Source organism: Drosophila sechellia, chromosome 3R, assembly GCF_004382195.2.
Source record: "Drosophila sechellia strain sech25 chromosome 3R, ASM438219v1, whole genome shotgun sequence".
In the NCBI taxonomy this organism is placed as follows: domain Eukaryota; kingdom Metazoa; phylum Arthropoda; class Insecta; order Diptera; family Drosophilidae; genus Drosophila; species Drosophila sechellia.
In genome coordinates this window covers 20,529,887-20,549,162 of record NC_045952.1, presented here as the reverse complement: position 1 = coordinate 20,549,162, position 19,276 = coordinate 20,529,887, and the positions used below count along the sequence as shown (strand labels likewise).

The window sequence follows — 19,276 nt, the reverse complement described above, 5'->3', positions numbered from 1 at the left end:
TAAATATTTTTTAAATTGTGATTCAAATATTTGTTCCTTTTCACTGTTTACAATGTGGGTATTTGAGTTTTGGTTGCAGAGTATATTTCATCTCCATTTTTTTAAAGATTTTGATGCTTTGTAATTTTTTAAGGTAACTGTTTTTCTTTTATATTATTTCGAACTATTTTTCAATGAATTAGATTTTTGTTGTCATTTAGCTGATGCACTGTATTAAGAATTCGTGTTGTCGGCATTTTGTGAGGCAGGGTTCTATTCATTCTCACTGTTAACTAATTTATTCACTTTGATTATGTTGCTTGGCCATTTATTTGGATATTAATTTTCGGCAATTGTCGTGTGTTTATCAATGGCAAACGATTTTCCCCTATGGACTGCGTGTAAATGGGCAATGCGCTTAATGCTTTACGATTGATATACGCGATCGTCGGAATCTGAATCTGAATCGGAATCGGACGCTACACCTCGGAACGACTCGGGCCGCGTCCGAAAATGCGTTCCGTTGCATATCGGATGCGTTGTATTTCTGCGACTGCCGAAGCCGACTGCAAAATTATATCACAACAACACGAAGACTCCAGCACAGTGCCGAGCTGACGTCGACGTCGCCGTTTTTTTTTTGTGCAAAAACAAGAAAAACACCACGGAAAACACACACACAGCAAAACTGCATACTGCAAAACTAGAATGCTTTTATGCGAGAGCGAGTCCTCTCCGCTCATTGAGTTATTTCCACAGAGCGCAGTCGCGAGAACTTTAGGAGTAACGGGGTAAGCCGCACTCACACACACTCATAGTCTTGGTTAACAAGGCAAAGAGCGGGAGAGAGAAGGAGAGAATCCGAGTGCACTGCAATAATTGCACTGCACTTCGAGTGCAGCGCGCGTTGATAAAAAAATTGCCAAGCTGCGCGACGAGCTGCCAAAATTTGAGTCCTCCCAAGAAATTCAGCTCACTACTAAAAGTGCTCTCGCTGAAAAGTCACTCAGAATCGAGCACTTACACACACACACACTACTGCACGCCTAGAACAATGCACACCAACACACACTACCATTAATTCACCACATTTTTTGTGTCGCTTTTTTAACGCACGCACACAAGCAAAAGGAATGCACTTCTGCCGCTGCGCTGCCGACGTCACAGCAATTAGCTGGCTTTTTTGGGTGAATTAACAGGGGGGATGTGGGTTGTGTAGGGAATATGGTGGGGAATGGCAAGACGGGAAAAAGGATATTTTTAACACTAACCTACAGATATTACGGCAACAAATTGATTTAATTTTTAATATTATGGTTTAAACAATTTAAGTTTAATCAAAATCAAAATGTGTAAAATATGTTACTAAATTATCTGCTTCAAGAAGTATAATTTCCCATTTATATAAATTTCAATTAAAAAGGTAAATTCTGGCTGCATTAAAAAATCCAAGAAGGCCCGAAATGAACTCAAAACTCACTCCAACGCATTAACTCGTCGATATTCGGCTTGAGAAACTGCATTTCCTGCTCATTAAGAGTGGCTCTCCTGTGGTGAGTTTCTCCTTCCGCAACTCAACTCAAGCGCGCCACTCAAGAACGTTGCTCTTTCTCTGTCACTCAGTGAGTTGCATGTAAATGAGCTTAAATGCTTTCTTACTTTTATTTTCCCTATTTTTTGTTTGGTTTTTTGTTTTTTTTAGTTGCATTTATTGTACTTATGGCCAGTGTGAACTTTGTGTTGGCTTTTTTTGCCTCAAAAATGTAGTTTTAAGTGATAAGTCACTCTCTTTGACTGCGTTTTTCGGGTGTCTCTTCGGAAGTGCGCAGTTAGATTGTCCAAAATGGTGGAACGTGCCATTCGTGGCGGCTCAGTTTTGAGATGACTAATACCAAATGGCAGATAGAGATATAGAACTATTCCCCAACTGCGCACTTCACTTTATTATACTTTCGGATAGTGTGAAAATCTCCGCACACACTTTTCATTTCACTTTAAGTTAATGTCCAGTAGTACTAGTACAACTACGACAACAACAATGAATATGACAATTGTAGTTCAGTTGTGAAACGCCAACGACCTGACTGACGCACGTTCAAGGTATTATCTCATATGGCAAGCGAGGGAGCGAACGAGAAGGCATATCCACACACACATACACAGTATGAGCGTATGCCATAAGAGCCCTTGCTCACAAACACAAGCAGCGGATCCAAGTGACACAACACAACAACGCACAGTGCAACAACAACAGTGAATTCAGTGACAACAATGAGAGCGCAACAGTTGCAAAGTCATGTGGCGAATGCTGCAACCGAGGCACATTGACTTCCCTCGTCTCTCCCCGCCCTCTAAACGCATCTTTCGATCGCCGATGTATCAGTAATAAATAAAATAAAACATAAAAATATGGATTTTATAACTACTGCCAATGAATTTTGTTAAAGTTTCTGACTTATTATAAACCTGTGAAACTAAAAGTAATTTATTTTTAAATGTAAGCACTTGGCGACTTTCTCTGTGGGTACGTAGAAATGTCTTTGTTTATATATACTGTATATACGCTTGGCCAGATAGTAGATGAACACTTTTTTCGCTTATCGTGTGGCTTTTGTTTACATTTGAGCAACAGCAGGCCCAACTCGTTTTTCGTTGCCACAACAAAGTTATTGGGACATGCGATTTGATTCTGCTTTTACAACATCTTCAATCAAATCAGCTTCTATATATAAAATGTCAAGCATATAGTATAAGTTTTTGCAATACTGTCAGTTTGTTGATAATGCTCCTTAATCAATTACACTCGTTTTTGTTTTCACGTATTTATGGGAGGGCAATCGCATTATATACGTAAATACAATATATATGTATGTATGTACAAGTATCGAAGTATATTGGAAATTTCTTAGATTTTGCTATTGCAATTTGTTGCAACGATAATCGGTTATCAGTTCGCATTGCATTGCCGCAAGTTACTGCAATTGGAGAAAATGATTCAGCCGGGGAGTGTTCTTTTCTTTGTTGTTGGGTATTATGTGGCAAGCGGGAATAATTCGAATTGCCTTCGATCAAAATCGAGAATTCTGACGAAAATTCTGAGATAATGCTTAATTTCCAGTAAAATGTTTTGATCATCTAGAGATACTTTGGAAAACATTAAATACATATATGAAATAATCATGATACTAAAATGGGAACGGTTGATGATATGTCGTATGAATAATAAAATCTATTAATATTTTTAAACGTTTTAAGCAGCTTGAAAAGCATTAGAAGGTATTTTTTACGCCGCCAAAATCGACAGTAGATCGCGTAACGAATGCGACATATCACGTATACGCATTGTGGTGCTAGTTGGCAATTGCACTCTCAACTTGAATTCGTTGTATTCTTGGCACTTTTTGCTTCCGCATAAAATGTCGCACAACAAGTTGTTGCCGTTGTCGCCATATAGACGTCAGCCGCTTAACCCACAACAACCCGCTAGCCTCTTAACCCCTTACCGCCGGCGGACGCCTTTTACCGTTTCAACGCCATTTTGGTAAGACCTCAAGGCGAACTTGTCTCGACTCTCCAGTCTCATTCATTCTTTAAGCGTGTTTATGCTGGCAATTTCGTTACGTTTGATTAGTGGCCGGCAAATGGCAGTTGACTTGCAGCAGCGTTTCGATTGCGTTTTGCAAATAGTTAACTGGATTTTTCTACTATTATATCAAGTAGATTTTTCGTATTGTCAACCTTGGGAGAGCGGAGTTAGAAATTGTGCACTTGGCTGGCTTGTCAATCGAATTCGCATTTAAACTGCAAATTTATGGCACACGATTTGCACATTACAGCTGCCAGAACACAGAGTCCAGATTAATTAAACTAACAAAAAAAAGTGGAAAAAATGTGGGAATAAAGTCGAGTGCGAAAGTATGGGGAAATAATACGCAAACGTATTAAAATTCATGCCATTGAGCCAAAGTCTAATGCATTTTCAATGTATTTTTACAAGCAGTGTGCTGAATATTTATCGATTAGATGTCGTCTCTGCCCAGTAACCCCTCGTCATCAGCCCCCTTTGCTAGTCATCCCTTGTCTGCTGCAGACAAAGACGCAGAGGATAAAACGGAAGTACAGTTTGTAGTGTCCGCACAAAAGCAATTGCCAAGGAGCTAAAAACGCCACAAGTGCCACAAGGAAAAATCCAAGCAGTTTCTATTTTCTCTTCTTGCTGAGTTGAAAATGGATATACAAAAAAAATGCAGACGTCATGCCTTTTTTCGGGCACAGAAGAAACAAAGGATGAGATTTCGGTGTAGAAAAGTAAAATGTTTTTCATGTATGTATATTTTTTGGCTGGATTATGCCTAGGGATAAAATCTGTGCCACCCAAATTAAATTGGTAGTCTAAGATTTAAGGAGCTTTGCAATATGCTCATATCCTAGGATTTACGCGTGGAAAACTGCTTAGTTGTCGAAAGATGACAACTGTTGCTTCGCGTGTTTGGCGAAAATCGCGGGTGGTTGGATTGTAAACTACCCACCACAGAACACATGGGTTTTCGTCGAAAATCGCCGAAAGTGCCGCGACTGGCGCAGCAGCCGGAAAACTCCCTATCCCTATATCCCTCCCCCACCCCCCAGGAAAACACACATACAGATATACATGAACCGAATCCGAAACCGAAAAAACCCGGCGGCGACTGCGTTGTTAGAACGTGTGAAGTGCTTTCTTTGCATACTTTTGTGCGTTGTGTTGCCGGCATTTGTTGGCGATGCTGCTGCTCCTTTCGCTCCTGCCACTTGTTGTGTGCCCTTGCGGTTGTGTGGGTGTGTACTGCGACTTATGCAACAAGTGCGCTAGTTTGTTGTTGTATAACGATGTTACAAAGTCAACACACAAACGTCTGCCACGTCGTCATCAGTGTCGCAGAAGCATGTTTTGGTTTTGTTTCCCTCGCTCCCTTGACTTTTGCCTCGAACATGTGTTTGTCTGTGTTTTTCGGTGGATATGCTATCCTTGGAGAAGGTTTGGGTTTTCTTCTCCAAAAAACTTCTCGTACAAGCACAAGCATACAAGAATTCCTTATACACTTTGTCTTGAAGTTTTTTGGGTGTATTGTGCATATTTTAAGAGTGTTCTGGCAAGTGTTTTTCCACAATCTGTGGACGAGTCGAGTTGTGTAAGTTTTCCTCTTGAAGGTTTTCCTTTTCGGGTGCCAGGATTTTTCGTTGCCCCTTTCAATGTGTCGTTTGTTGTGTAAATTGCCACCTAAATGGCTTTTATGGTTTGCAAGTTTTCAACGAAAGTTTGGAGAGAATTAATAGATTTGCATATGTGTTGAGATGTTTTGAAAGGTAAACTATTATACCCTCTGGGACAGTTTTCGGGCAAATTGTTGTTGCATCACGTTAGCTGTGACTAAATTGTATATAGGAGTGTGATAATTGAATTATGGAACATTGGTTGAGTAAAGCTTGCGAAGGTTTTTAAAATATTTATTAGAATTCGGGCAGTTCGCTTCGGTAAAATACTATAATAAATTAAAAATATTTAAGGGAAGCAGGTTGCATAGTTAACAAATTGACTATTAATGATATAAAAGTATTTTCTAAGACATATATATATATATATATAATATATAATATTTCAAGACTTTGCTTATTTAATGTTCTATTTTTTAGTTTTCATTATTAATAAATGTAAAATGTTTTATTAATGTTTTATATTATTTTATTTACTTTAACGAATCGCTGGTCACTGAGTTTGTTTATATTTTACCTATATTGTTTTCCATACATTTAAGTTTCGTCAGATTAGTTTTCTAGCTGTAAACACTGAGTCCATTCAAACAGAAAGGTTTTGAATGGCGAATGAATGAAACTCTATGAAATATTGTGGTAGGATGAACACTCATAAGGCCCACTGTACCATGTAATAGCATAGTTTTAGGTATGAAGCCCATAGTGGCAGATCATATCCCCGTTAGGAATAAGAATATTATTGTGATCTCGCTCTTACTTATAAGCTAGCATTAAGAGATAAGAATGTATACATAGCTCACTGAAAAACGCATACACACTTGAGAGAGCATAGAAAAAAGAGGAATAGGCGAGACGCGTCATTCGGTGGCGTGCGCTTGAAGAGTAAAGTTGAATAAAGGAATTGTGAGATTATTTAAAAGATATAGTGCGTATATTCATTTTTCGGCGTCCACAATATGTTCCCCAACTCACCTGCTCATTGCTCGACATCTCGAACATGCAATTAGCACCAAAAAAATAGGTAATAACTTGGCTGCTTCATTCAGTCAATTCAATTAAGCGTTAACACACATATGCCACACTTATCATTAGCTCCGTCTCTGTCTAACGGCCTCGTGCCGTCTCTGTCTGTGCCTTCGACTCGGTGTATGCAAAATGTCTGTGTGATCGCTTTAATTAAATGCCTACACATAAATTATCTCGTTGCACTCGACGACAGAGTCTTTAATTAAATTTCCACAAACACACACACACACACGAGCCCACACAATTGGCGACCCACAAAAGCACACAACACTTTCTGAGGGTGCAAGTGGTGGTAAGTCGAGTCAATCAAGAAAATCGCGAAAAGGCGGCCAGCAACAGTTGGCGCCAATTGTTGCTTCAATCAGTCGAAATCAAGTTGAAACGCTGCCTCACTTCAGTCCCTTTCAAATGTGCAATTGTGCACCTGACAAAGATTGGATTTTTCGGAGGCCTTCGCTGCCGAATTCAAAGTTGTCGTCCTGCTGGTGGCTGCTGCCAAACTCACTTGTTGCACAATGCCAACCGAATGCCGACGCCAAATGCACGGGAAAATAGTTGTGCAGTCGCTGCTGGCGCTGGCTGCGCAGCCACTGCCTTCCCAGTTTTCCTTTTCGCAGCAACAAATTCGACAAAAATGCCCGATACACCCACCAAACTACGAGACGGAGCCAGACCAGCCAACCGAGTGCAGCCAAATGTTGCTGCAAGGACCCAAACCCAAGTTGTCCCCACCACCACCGCCGCCCCCCAAATGCCATTCAAACTACACTACACACCCACATCCTCACACACAAACACACACTCACACAGACATAGATAGTACGTAAAAGGGGGTGGTGCAGTGGGTGGTGGGCTGGATGGCTGGGTGGCTCAATGGCGACGACGTCAACGAAGCGACGAAACTTTTTTCGAGCACACGAAACTTTTTCAGCACGAAAATCAAATGCAGCAGCAAAATAACGAGGCAGCAGCGCAGTCGACGCCGAAACTCAGACTCAAAGCTCACCCAATTTCCCACTTTCCCGCCACCTAAAAAACACCGCCCCCTAGCCAACCCACCCCACTGCTTTAGCCACCCACCGCCGCCCACCTCCTCCACAGTCAGCCAGCTCAGTTGACTACATTTTTTTGTTCTCTCTTTTTTGTGCCATTTTGTTTTTGTGTGTTTTGCTGTTTTGCCTTCGCTACTCTTCCCCAACCCCTAACTCACACACACACACTTGCCTACATATAATGTGCAATTTTTTCTGCAGTGCATTTCGCCCAAAGTCCTTAGCGCCATATTGGCGCGCTCTAGCTCCTCCTAGCTACCCAAAAACCCCCTTGAAAACCCTCCCATTTCGCATTAACTTTGTGCTTTTTCGTGCTTCCGCTTCATTTTTTCCTCTCTGGCGAAAAAAAAAGAAGGAAACCCAAGCTCGGAAAAATGCAGCGGGAAAAAATGTTGGCCTGCGTCTTGTCCGCAAAGCGTTGGGCGAAGGAGGCGTTGGTCCTGCGAGGGGGAGGGACATTGTCCTGGCCATACCTTGAACCCAAGGCAAATTCTCAATCAATCCCCATCCCACGACTGGGCCCAAAGTCCACCTCAAGCTTACTGACTTCCTGGCGAGAACCGGCCGGTTGACCAGCATCAACACCCATCTGCACGGCGGGAAAATCATATGAATTTCCTTTTCAAAATTCTACATTTATGTGTGCAGTTAATAACTTTTTAATATGTATATATATATAACATATAACATTTGTAGACTCTTACAACTTTAATTTGACCTACATAATCAAACACACTAAAAAGTAGAAATGGAATTTAGTTTACTACACAAGGAAACAAAATACAAACTTAAATCATAGTAATATAACTTTTATGTTTTCTTTTAGTTAACAAACAAATCATAAATTCTACGAGCTGGAAATATTATCTGTTTTGAGAATTTTTTAACATTTTCGACTAATTCTGAATTCGAACTATGAGAATCTTTGCATGCATATATATTTTTATATATAATATTCTCTCTGTGCACTTACCATCCCACTTTCGCAAAAAAAGAAACCCCCAAATGAATGAAAAAAACTGGCGAAGCAAAGAAGGAAACCGGCCAAAGGCAACCAACCAAAAAATCTATTTTCCAATTTCTGTGCACCCAGAAAACCGATGTTGGGTGGCTAAAATCGGGCTGGGAATGGATGCGATGGGTGGCTCGAATGCACCGAACTATGGTCGAGCTATCTCCCTTCCTCTCTTCCTCCTCTCCGTCTCTTTCTGGCCATATTGCCCTCTCGCTCGCGCAGTGTTTCACCCACTTGTGGCGCTTCCTCACACACAAGCACTCGCACACACACACACACACACCAATACGATTTTGGCTGCCTCACACGAAGGACCAAGGACGAAGGACGATGGCGTCGCCCGGCGACTCCTTCGGCGCTTGCAGCGTCATCCTCGCAAAATACAACAACAAGTGGATGAGGATGTGGCTGTGGCTGTGGATGTGGCAGTGGAAGTGGAGAAAACTCGTAAAAATGTAACCTAAAAACCGCCGGAAAAAATTCAACAAGGCAAAGGCAAAGCGCAGAATATAAAAGGAGGAGGAGAAAAATAGTTCGCCCGACATTGGAAAGTAGGTGGAGTGCTTATTGCGTAGTCCATGAAAAGCTGGCCAGGATTGGATTGCCCACCCACAGCCACCCCCGCCCACACACAAGCAGACGCGACGTTGTCCTCGTCGCTTGTTGCATCCTTCTGGCATAAAAATGCCTTCTTACAGCCAAAGACGGTGGGTGGAAAATCCGAACGGAGCGGCGGGAGTGGGTGGAAAATGGGGAATGGTTGGAAAAGCCAACGCCGACAGCGGCGCCTGCAACGCTATTCTCCTTCTTTTTATTGTTGCTTGTTGTTGGCGTAATCGAAAGATGCGTTTGGCAAAGTGGGCAGCTGTGGGTGGGTAGTGGTTTGGGCCAAGACCCGACCACTACATAGAGACACGGCAAGGGGGTGTGGGAATGGCCCACAATATTGCCCAACACCTGCTGCTTCTTAATACACCAACACACACACACACACACCGGGAAACTTTCTGCGCTCTCTTTCTGCTGCAAAAAATTTATATATATATATATGGGTGTATGAGAAGCTTGTTGCTTTCGGCCACCACTACCCCCACTCCCCACCATTATAATGCATCTCTTTCTCTTCTATATATTCGAGATTTTTTCCTCTATTTATTTTAGTTTATTTTTTCGTATTTTTTGTAAATAAAGGCAAAGGAGAAAAGTTTGGCTTTTTAATATGTTTACACCCCATCGGGCGGAGGTGGGGCACTTTTCCAGGCAAACAAACTAAATGGAAAGGATTCGGGTGAGAAATGTGGAGGGGCAGGAAGGCGGCGACTGTGCAACAAGTTAAATCCCTGTTGGGGTTTGTTTTCTGCTGGATAACTTTTTCGCAAGGAAATATAAGCTTAGCAAAATATTTGCCTGAGCTCTTTATTGCTATATTCAGGTAGATTGCATTATCCCACGGAAATCTTTTACGGAAGCAATCGAGGTGTGGCTGGGACCAAGGGAAACTACGGTGCAGCTCAAGTTGGTTTCTGTATATATTAATATTTTTGTCTTTTAAATATATAATTAAATAGTTAACAGTCTATATGAAATATAAACAGACTCATTTTAAGTTGGGTTTTTTGAGAACTTCGGTAATAATCATCCCCAATACATATTTCAAACTTAACACTAAGTTGTGTCATTTACTTTTGTAGCGATATCTAATAAAACTCGCTTTAAGCCCCCTGAGTTCCAGACAAATTTCCGCCCATAACCGTTACCGTCGAAAATTACCTTTATGCAGCTTATATAATTTGGTTCGTGTAATCTTCTTTATGCCGGAGCTTGGTTTGGCATACAGATGGCTGGCCAACCGGGCACGGACACACACCTGAATCCACAAGTGGATGGGCTCCCATTACAATCAAATGAAACTCCACCACTGATTCACTGATTGAGCCATTGCCAACAACAGTTGGGTGGGGAAAATGGGAAATGCAACAGGCGAGATTTCCCATCAACACTATGCCCCAAAACACCCAATCCACCCGAGCCACCCACTGGGCCACCAGAAAACTGCAGCCACCCCACCCAATCCACGCCAACCAACGACGTCTTTGTCTTCCTCTTCAGCTTCGATCAGCATCGTTTTTCTGGGTGGCATGGGTGGTGGTGGGTGGGGTTAGTTGGGTGGGGGGAGCAGAGTGTTGAAAAAAATCTAAGAAAAAAAGTCAGAAAAAGAAATGCAGGAAAATTCGTTGGCGACGAAAATCGGCCACAAAAACAGTCGAGCAAAACGCTCGCTCCTCGTTGGTTCGTCCTTCGGTTCGGCTTCGTTCGTTTTCCCAATTGTTGTAGTAGTTTTTGTGCTAGTAGTGGTAGTAGTAGTTATCCCCCACCCACAAAGCTCTATAGTGCTGGGCTGCCTTTTCGGCAAACGCATTCGGCACTCATCGTCTGCAATTTTTATATTGTGCAATATATTTCGTAGGGATAACGCCTCCCCCACCACCCACCACCCACCACCTACCATCCTGCGCATGTGTGTGTGTGTGAGTGTGCGAGTGTGCGTTTGCTTAAGTGCGCTTCGTTATCTCCAGCAGAGCACTTCGTTTTGGGGGCCCCTCTTAACCCATGTTGGCTAGAACTAACCCGAAACCCAGACCCCCAAAACGCCAGAAACCCGTGCATATATATCCGTTATATTTTTTTTTCCTCCCATTTTCGTCCTGGCTTCTTTCACATTTTGCAGCAGCTTCGTGCAGCGAGGACAACGAAGTCGTCGTCGCCGGAGAGCCGAGCAAAAATTGTCGCTGGAAAAATGTGCTAAGGGTTTTCCTAGTGGGTCGCAAAGGTGGCAGGGGGAAACCACTGGAAGTGGTGCTGCTGTCTCTGTGTTTGTGCGGGAATGTCAACTAGAAACAAGGACGATAAGCATTATGGAGCGCATTGAGGAAGTAATTGAGTGCACGAGACAGGGACGCAAGGCAAGGACGATGTGTTTGTGTGTTGGCTGGCGAGGAAAAAAAAATACACTTACACCTATACCTATATATAAATATATATATGTGTTTTGTACATGGAGAGCGGCATTTGCACATATATACATGTAAAGCCGCCCACTCGCCCAACAACAACAAAGAGCATTTAACATTTTAATGGGGTTTGGGCTTTGGGTTTTAGCTTGGATCGCTGGCAACGTGCTAAACGTGCTCAAAAACCGAAATGAGTGTTTTCAGGCAAAAGGATAAGGCTGAAGCAGCCGCCAGGAGCCAAAGGAATATATATCCAAGGGTGACACCAGGCCAAAAAAAAAAATCAGCAAAAAAGGCTGTGCAATTTATGTTAATTTTCCTCTGTGTTTGGCCAGACTCCTAGGTGTTTTTTCTTAACGCGAACATATGGTAAGGGCTTGAGCCCAGTCAATGTTGATTAGGTCTGGCTAAAGTCAATTTCAGGCACAAGCGACTTGCAGGCACTTCATTTGCCATTTCCACGGGCCAAATCCCATTTGCGGCCTTAATATGAACGATGAGGCCGTCGAGGGGTTTGGAAAATCGCAGGTAAAAAGAAAATCTGCAGTTTAAAAGCACCTTGTATATAGATAGTATAACATCCTGGGATGCGATGCTTAAGCCACCTAGCACAAAAATTATTCTGCTTATTGGCTTGGGTGCTTTTCATAAGCGCCTTTGGCTTTCAACGGACTTTAATTGGATGGAATGAAAGGTGGATGGAGTTCAATACAGAAGAGAAAGGATTAAACGGATAATAATAAAAGTATAATGGAAAACTAAAGTTGATTAAGCTGGAAATTGAGATTTAAGAGCTATACAGTTTTCCCATAAAATAAATATCATTTAAAATATAAACATAATTTGGGAAATAATGCAAATAACAAACTCACCCACAATATGCAGCATATCCGTGGACCATTTCAATAGCTTCTTTTTGATGAGCCGACGCTCTTGCTGGCATCTCACATATGAACAATCGGCCATAGCTTTCTTTTTGAGGATATATTGGCGATATTGTTAGATCGCAACTGCACCTGCAATAATCAAAAGCGAAAAGTCAACACAATAAGCTGGAAACGACCAACACAAAACACGAACAAAAATACGACAAATTTCCCCAATGGAAATGAGTGTTAATTTATTAAATCTATAATGCGCCATATAAAATTTCATTTACTGTTGTTGTTGTTGTTGGCGCATTTTCGAACGCTACGAAATGATTAAACGAGTTTTGTTTCAAGGTTATCGCGAAAACACACAAAACCTGTTGCACTTTAGATTTTTGTTGTTGTTTTCGTCATATTATTTCATATGCTGAAAATTTATTTATTTTTCTTGATTTTGTTGTTGAATTCTTGCTAAGCCACCAGTCTGTGGTAGTTGTTGTTGCAGTTCTAGTTGCCGATGTTGTTGTATTTTGTGGTTTTTTTTCAGAGTATTGGTGGGGTTTTACTATTCGGGCAGCTACCAGTTTTTGATATTTCCTAGTTACAATTACAGTGGTACTTAGATATTGCGGATTGTAAAAAAAGAATATTTAAAAAAATGTATTTCAAAATGTATTCATTTGATTCATTTGGTTTCACCAAAAAAAAAAATTATTCAAAATTTTGGAAAGAGCAGACAAATTGATGATGTTTATCTAAGAATTTTCTTAAATATATTGTATTTAATTTTAATATAAATAAAAAAATTTTCCATTTTGATTAATTTGGAGACTCACTGCACAATTGAACAAATAGACAGCAATATTTCTTGCTGTTTAAGTTGTCTATTACATTAATTTATTCAAATGCCGTTGTCGTTGTTGTCGCTTTGCATTAAATTAGTTTTGTTTCATTATTAAAAAGTCGTAAATTGCGAAACGTGTTTGGGATTTCGCTATGAGTTTGGCTAACCCAATGAGTCCCACTTAATGTCTGTCCGCCTGCATCTAATGAGATGCATCGGAACTTTTATGGACTGCATTCCCATTTCGGGTAATTTCAGGCCAAGCAAAGGGGCTTTTCATATCCAGCTTCTATTTTGGAGGCCCATGAATGAAAATTCGCCAACCTGTAATTGCCTGTTGGCTGATAAATGATTAAATCTGATAGGATGCAATTTGATGTTTGCCCCGCCGATTTTCCCTAGGTTTTTCCTATTCTCCTTTGGCCTGTGCTATCTCTATGACAGCCACTAAATTTTCATGTTTACCTCGACGGATATTTGCCTACCCGAAAACCGAAAAAACCGGCTTAGTTTTTCCAGCCCCTTCGCAAGGAAATTACAATAGCAGAGCCGCAGAGCTGGAAAAAGTAATTGAGATTCTAATATCAGATAGCAGATATGCTGATGTTGGCTTACATGACCGGCCCGAAAGCAGCTGCCATTTGCGCTCCAATCTGCGAGGCGCAGTAGTAAAACTGGTAGCCCAAAGAGCGTTTTCAAGATGTTTACGCTGATGAAAAATTACTCCAGCTGCCATGGCCAAAGGCGGGCAATGCCAAAGTTAGGCCCATCAGCCCAGCAAACCCAGCAGCCCGGCAAACCAACAGACCAACCAATTCCAGGTCCCAACAACAGCAGGTTGGCGTGCAGAGCAGTAGCTTTGTGGGCGTGTCAACGGAGCACGCGGCCGAACAGCAGCCAACTGATGATGGACGTTGATTATGATGGACGTTGCCGGCCTACCAAGAAGAACAACCAGGAGCAGCAGCCCAGGCAGTCGAAGAAGATGAACAGAAGCTTCGAAAACCGGCAGAAGAGCCTGCCAGCAATTTGCCAGGATGGAGCAGCACAGCGAGAAAACATCATCACAAAAGTGTCAAGGGTAAGTAAATGTATTTAAACCAACAACAGATACATTATGAATTACAACAAGAACTCATGGATTTCCTACAATCCTTGAATTCAAATTAAAACCCTAAGGAATATGTAAAGACAGTCTTTAAATTATTTTAATTTATTTATATAAAACTAATTGCCATCGTATGTTTTAGCATGCAATTAAATAAAACCATTATTATGTAACTAAAAGAAAAGGAAACCCATGCATTATCCATGCTAATGAAATGCATCTTTTCTTCGAGTGTACGAAGCGGGCAAGCGAGATGGTAGATTGAGCGATTCTTAGGGCCAGCCCAACGCCTTCTTTTTGGTATTATTTTAAGTAATTTTCTAATTAAAACTAAATCGAGTTTTCCTCGAAGGAAATGCCAAACATTCCCTGCCATATCCGTTGATACAGCTGGGCTGTCACACACAAATATGCAAAGTCAATGCTTATTTTGAGCTCTGCGGCTTCCTGCCTTTCGCATCGGGCTGAGAATCGGAGACAGGCCCAAGACAGTCGGTGGAATGGGGTAGCTATAACTATCTATATATATATATAAATATCTATACATTTATATGTAGATGTACGTGTTACAGATACAAAAGCTAAGGGGAATTCATTCAGTCGAAAGCTTTTTATAATAAATGCCACAAGTATCTGGTGGCTGTCGGTATTCGTATCTCGCTCGCCTGCATTTGATTTCATAAATAAAACAAAATATCAAGGCCGCCCTGCTAGAAGCTAGAAACTCGTAGCCATATAATATGTACCGCACTGCTTTGGAATATATGGAATACGAAATCACAAAAAAATGGCAGCAATTGATTGGCTGGCCAAAGGTTCTGCTCTATTCCGTTCTGTACTGTGATGTTGTGTTCTGTTCTGAGCCACGAACGATCACAAAATGTTGCCTAGAACAAAACGAGTTAATATCAATTGGATTGGTTTTGGTTCAGCTCGGTTCGGCTGGGTTTGAATTGGATTGGATGTGATCTGGGCACAAAGTGCATTTTGGCTAACCAGTTTCGACCGACTGCAATCGATTCTCATTAGCTCAAAGTTGAAGTTGAGGTGCTGAATTGGCCCCAAAGACTTGGGCCAAATTTCAGCCAATGTTAAGGCCTTGAAATCGTTTTGTAATGCTATTTCTATTATTTCTATTGTTCCAATTGCTGGAGATGCTTTGCATGCCTGAAAGCCTTCGCTCTTTGTTATTCTAAATACTCAATTTGCATAGCAATTTTTTACACTCTTTTCGCCATTCATATTCATATATCCAATCGATGAATTTATTACTAATTTATCGCTTTTTGTGGCTGCGCGGAAAAAGGCGGAAATAATCGCTTACAATTTGCTATATTTTTTATCGCCCCCAAAGTGTTCTCATAATTTTATTAATTATGTGCTGTTTGTTTTGAGATTTACTTTCTAGAAAATTAGTTTTGTGGATTGCATGGTGGCTGATTGCATGATCTTTTTATTGTGATGTTGTGATCGACCTTCGCATAGTAAAAACGTATTCATTAAAGTGCTTTAAATTGTGCAAATATGTTAATTTAGCTTAATTTGAATGGGAATATTATGTGAATCAGCGTGAAAAAAACATGAGGAAGCTGGGCTTATCGTAAGTGAAATATTTAAGGGGGTTTAACGTGTTTAGGGAGCGAAGGGAAAATTCTATTTAATTCTTACTTATTTTATTTTAATGCTTCGAAACTATGAAATAATAAGTTCCACTTCCTTATACTTGCAGGCAAAGCTGACTGAACTAAAACTAATTCTTTTGGGATAGTATGAGTAATATTTAGCGGCAGTGGCTATAAATCTTACTTATCTTGCTTTAAAATATCCGCTGACCCTGAAGTTGATATCTGCTGACTACCAGCAATGACAACTCTCACCTGTTGCAAGTTGCTGCGGGCGTGTGCAACAAGTGCAGGCAGCAACATCGACTAACTAAGGCGAGATGAGCACGCGCCACAGCGGCAACACAATGACAGGAAGATCGAAAACGAAACCAAAGTCAAGTTGTTGGTTAGTTAACTGGCCAACTAACTGGCTAACAGGCTGCTGCTGGCTCAGTTATAGTAACACACATTCGCTGTTGCCTAGTTGCAGTCATTGTATGCAGTCAAGCGCATTTCCATTTCTAACGTTGATCTGCGATCTGCGGGCCAGAGCCCCACGACTCCACTCCACACCCAAGCACTCCATTGAGCCTGGTTAGTAAGGTCGAGCCTGCCCCTCGTTCATGGCCCAGCTCACCTACAAAAACGGCCAAGAAAAAAGTACAAAAAAAAAAACCCGGCAACAACTGAGGAAAGACAAGTTTCGAGGCGGCTCACCAAGTCTTGCCATTGGACTTGCTCTTGGCTTGAGTTGGTGGCGTTGGCCATTGGCTGATTTATTGTGCATATGGGCAGTAGATTGCACTTGACCTCAATGAAGTGCTGCTGTTGAGGTATTCAAGCCGTAGCCAAAAGTGCCAAAAACTTAATTTCCTGCCAACGAGAGGGACACAAAAGGCACAGGAGCTGGCAAAGTTTGCCGTTGACACTGATTGCATAAACGGGTAGAGAACGCCCCCCGGAGATGTTTTTAAATCAAATAATGAAACAAGAGGAGAATTGCTGCTGCTGCTGCTGCTGCAGCTTCAACAGCAAAATAACAAAGTGGCCTGGCATCCGTGTCTCTGTGGGTGAAATGAAGTTAAATGCCGCTCAAGGATGCTAAATGTGCCATGTCGAAATGTGTTGTCTGTGCATTTGGCATTGTGGGTGTCGGTGCTTATTGTCCCTATCTACATCGGTGTGTATGTGTGTCTGTACATAACTGTTGCATGCCGATGAGCAACAGGAGCATTGTCCCTGCCCCAGCTGCACCTACTGCTCCTACAGCTCGTGCTGCTCCTGCTTCTGGCATGTGGCACATTTTCGACATGTTTTGTTGAGCATTTTGGCAGCAGAAATAGCAAAAGCAGCAGCGACACTATCTGGCTGCTCCTCGTTGCCCGTTACAATCTGCAGGAAATGTGAAAATAACGTTACGAAACTTTTTCGTTGCAATATGCGCAACAGGAGGCAGCAGCAGCAGCAACAGCAGCAGCAACAGCAGCAGCAGCAACATCTACAGCAGGAATGGCAGTTACCAATGCAGCAGCAGCACCCACAAAAAAGCCACCCCAAACCCATCAGGACTTTGTTTTTTGCTCTGACTTTGCTTGTTTTTTGGCTGCTGCCATTGGATGCTTGGGTGTGGGTTCGGGTTGCTCCTCCTCTCACCTAAACACCCAGCTCTCTGGAAGTCTGTCTTCGTTTTCATTTTATTTAGTTTTCACCACCACCCGGACCCACTCCATCCCATTCCCTCCCCATTTCCCATACCCCCACTCTCAACTTTTTTATTTTGCACTATATATTTGGGTACAACGACTTGTTGCTTTGTCTGTGTGTACCATGGGTGTGGCTGCTTGTTTACCAACACCAGCAACTAAACACCCTCACATAGAAGACACAAAACCGAACCGAAGCAAAGCACCCATCCGCCCCGTATGCCGTATGGTTACGTATACGACCTGTGCCACGTCGAGTGTCATATGTGCTGCTGCTTGTTTTATGATGTCAGTTTCGGGTTTTATTAAAACTGCCTGAAGATATATGCGATGACTTCTTTGGCTGCCTGCCTGCCTGCCGGCCACCCCCTACCCCTATCAACTTCGACCTTTGGATTGCCACCTGGCTAACCGGCAATGCAAATGCACTTTTTTCATAAATATGTGAGCAGGCCAAATGCATCACATTTGCGTTTTTATATGTATTAAAGTCGGTCGCCTTAGTACCGCCTTTTGATATCGCCATATTTGTCATCGTCAGTGCATTTTATAATAATAAAGAAGTTCTTCCGGTTATACTTAAATTTATTTTAATTTTCATTAGGCATTCTACATTTTGTCTACCTCTTTTTTTTAATTGTGAAACTTTTCTTGGTACGCTTTCTTTGAGAGTTTTACTGTGTTCTGGCTTAAGTGAGCTAATATTTGTTAGTGCTGATGACTATCGCTTCACTTCCGCTGCTACTTAAACTAAAGTTTTTATGGGTTTATGACTTCCTCCATTTTTTTCGGTGTGATTATTTATTGGCTGTCGCTTTTCTCGCCGTTGCATCGCTGCAATTACTCTTGCCCGCCTTATCAATTTGCGAAAAAAAGACTTTGGGTCCCCCGATTCGCGATTCGCAACGCCGCTTACAAATTGAGGTCACCTTCAAAATTATCAAATTTCGCCCGAAATGATTAACTCGACAAACACGAAAATGTCCGACCCCTCGGAAAAGCCCTCGTCTCGAAATTGTATAAAGAATAAAAAGCGGCAGCAGCAGCACTACACTCGCTCGTTTGCCAGCAAAAAACCTTATCTTTGTTACACAAAAAAAAAAGAAGGAAAACAACAAGGCGACGATGTTGTTGATGATGATGAATTTGCCCTGATTTCGACACAAAAACAAACAAAAAAAAAAAAAATGGAAAACTGCAAAACTGAAAAAAAAGAGAGGCGTTGTAAACTAAAGAAGCGAAATAGAAACAAAAATTAGATAAGACGAAATTGAGTCGCAGGCCGACAAAGCGACCAGAAGTTTTCCAAGCAATTCGCGAAAATAAAAAACAGCCACAAAAATGTGACAAAAAACGAGCAACGACAAAAAAGTGGAATTATGAGCAGTGCAGCAAAGTGCAGCACGTGTGTGGCCTCGCTGGTGGAGGAAAAGAGAGGCACGATTGCGGACCGGAGGAATAGGAAAATATTTTTTTTCAGCAGTTGTCTAAATAACGAAGCCAGAAAGCAAACGAACTAAATTGCTGAAAAAATGCAAAAAAAAAAACAGCGATGGCGGAATGAAAATAAACGAAAACGTAACAAAAATCAATTGTCGCCAACCAAACGTCAATACAAGTGGTCGTGCGTGTTGCCCTCTCTTTCTGCCCCCGCCAGCCGTCCTTGTCTAATTGTTGAAGTATGGGTTATTCGTGTCCGTGTGAGTATCGTCAAAATTTAGCCGCAATTGAAACTATTTGTAAGCGGGAAAGAAGCAGAGTTCTATGAACTTAATTGTTGCATCGACAGCGGCAAAATAAAAACAAAAACCCAAA

At 41.6% G+C, this 19,276-nt stretch overlaps 1 protein-coding gene across 1 annotated transcript in view; it reads right to left on the bottom strand.

Moving 5' to 3' along the window:
* Nucleotides 1-19,276, bottom strand: part of LOC6607361 — a 62,438-nt gene that overhangs the window by 38,791 nt on the left and 4,371 nt on the right. Inside the window, exon 2 of the mRNA XM_032723036.1 lies at nucleotides 12,206-12,349. Coding sequence (XP_032578927.1) covers nucleotides 12,206-12,299 — 94 coding nt within the window. The 5' untranslated portion in view covers nucleotides 12,300-12,349. The remainder of the gene's footprint in view (nucleotides 1-12,205; nucleotides 12,350-19,276) is intronic.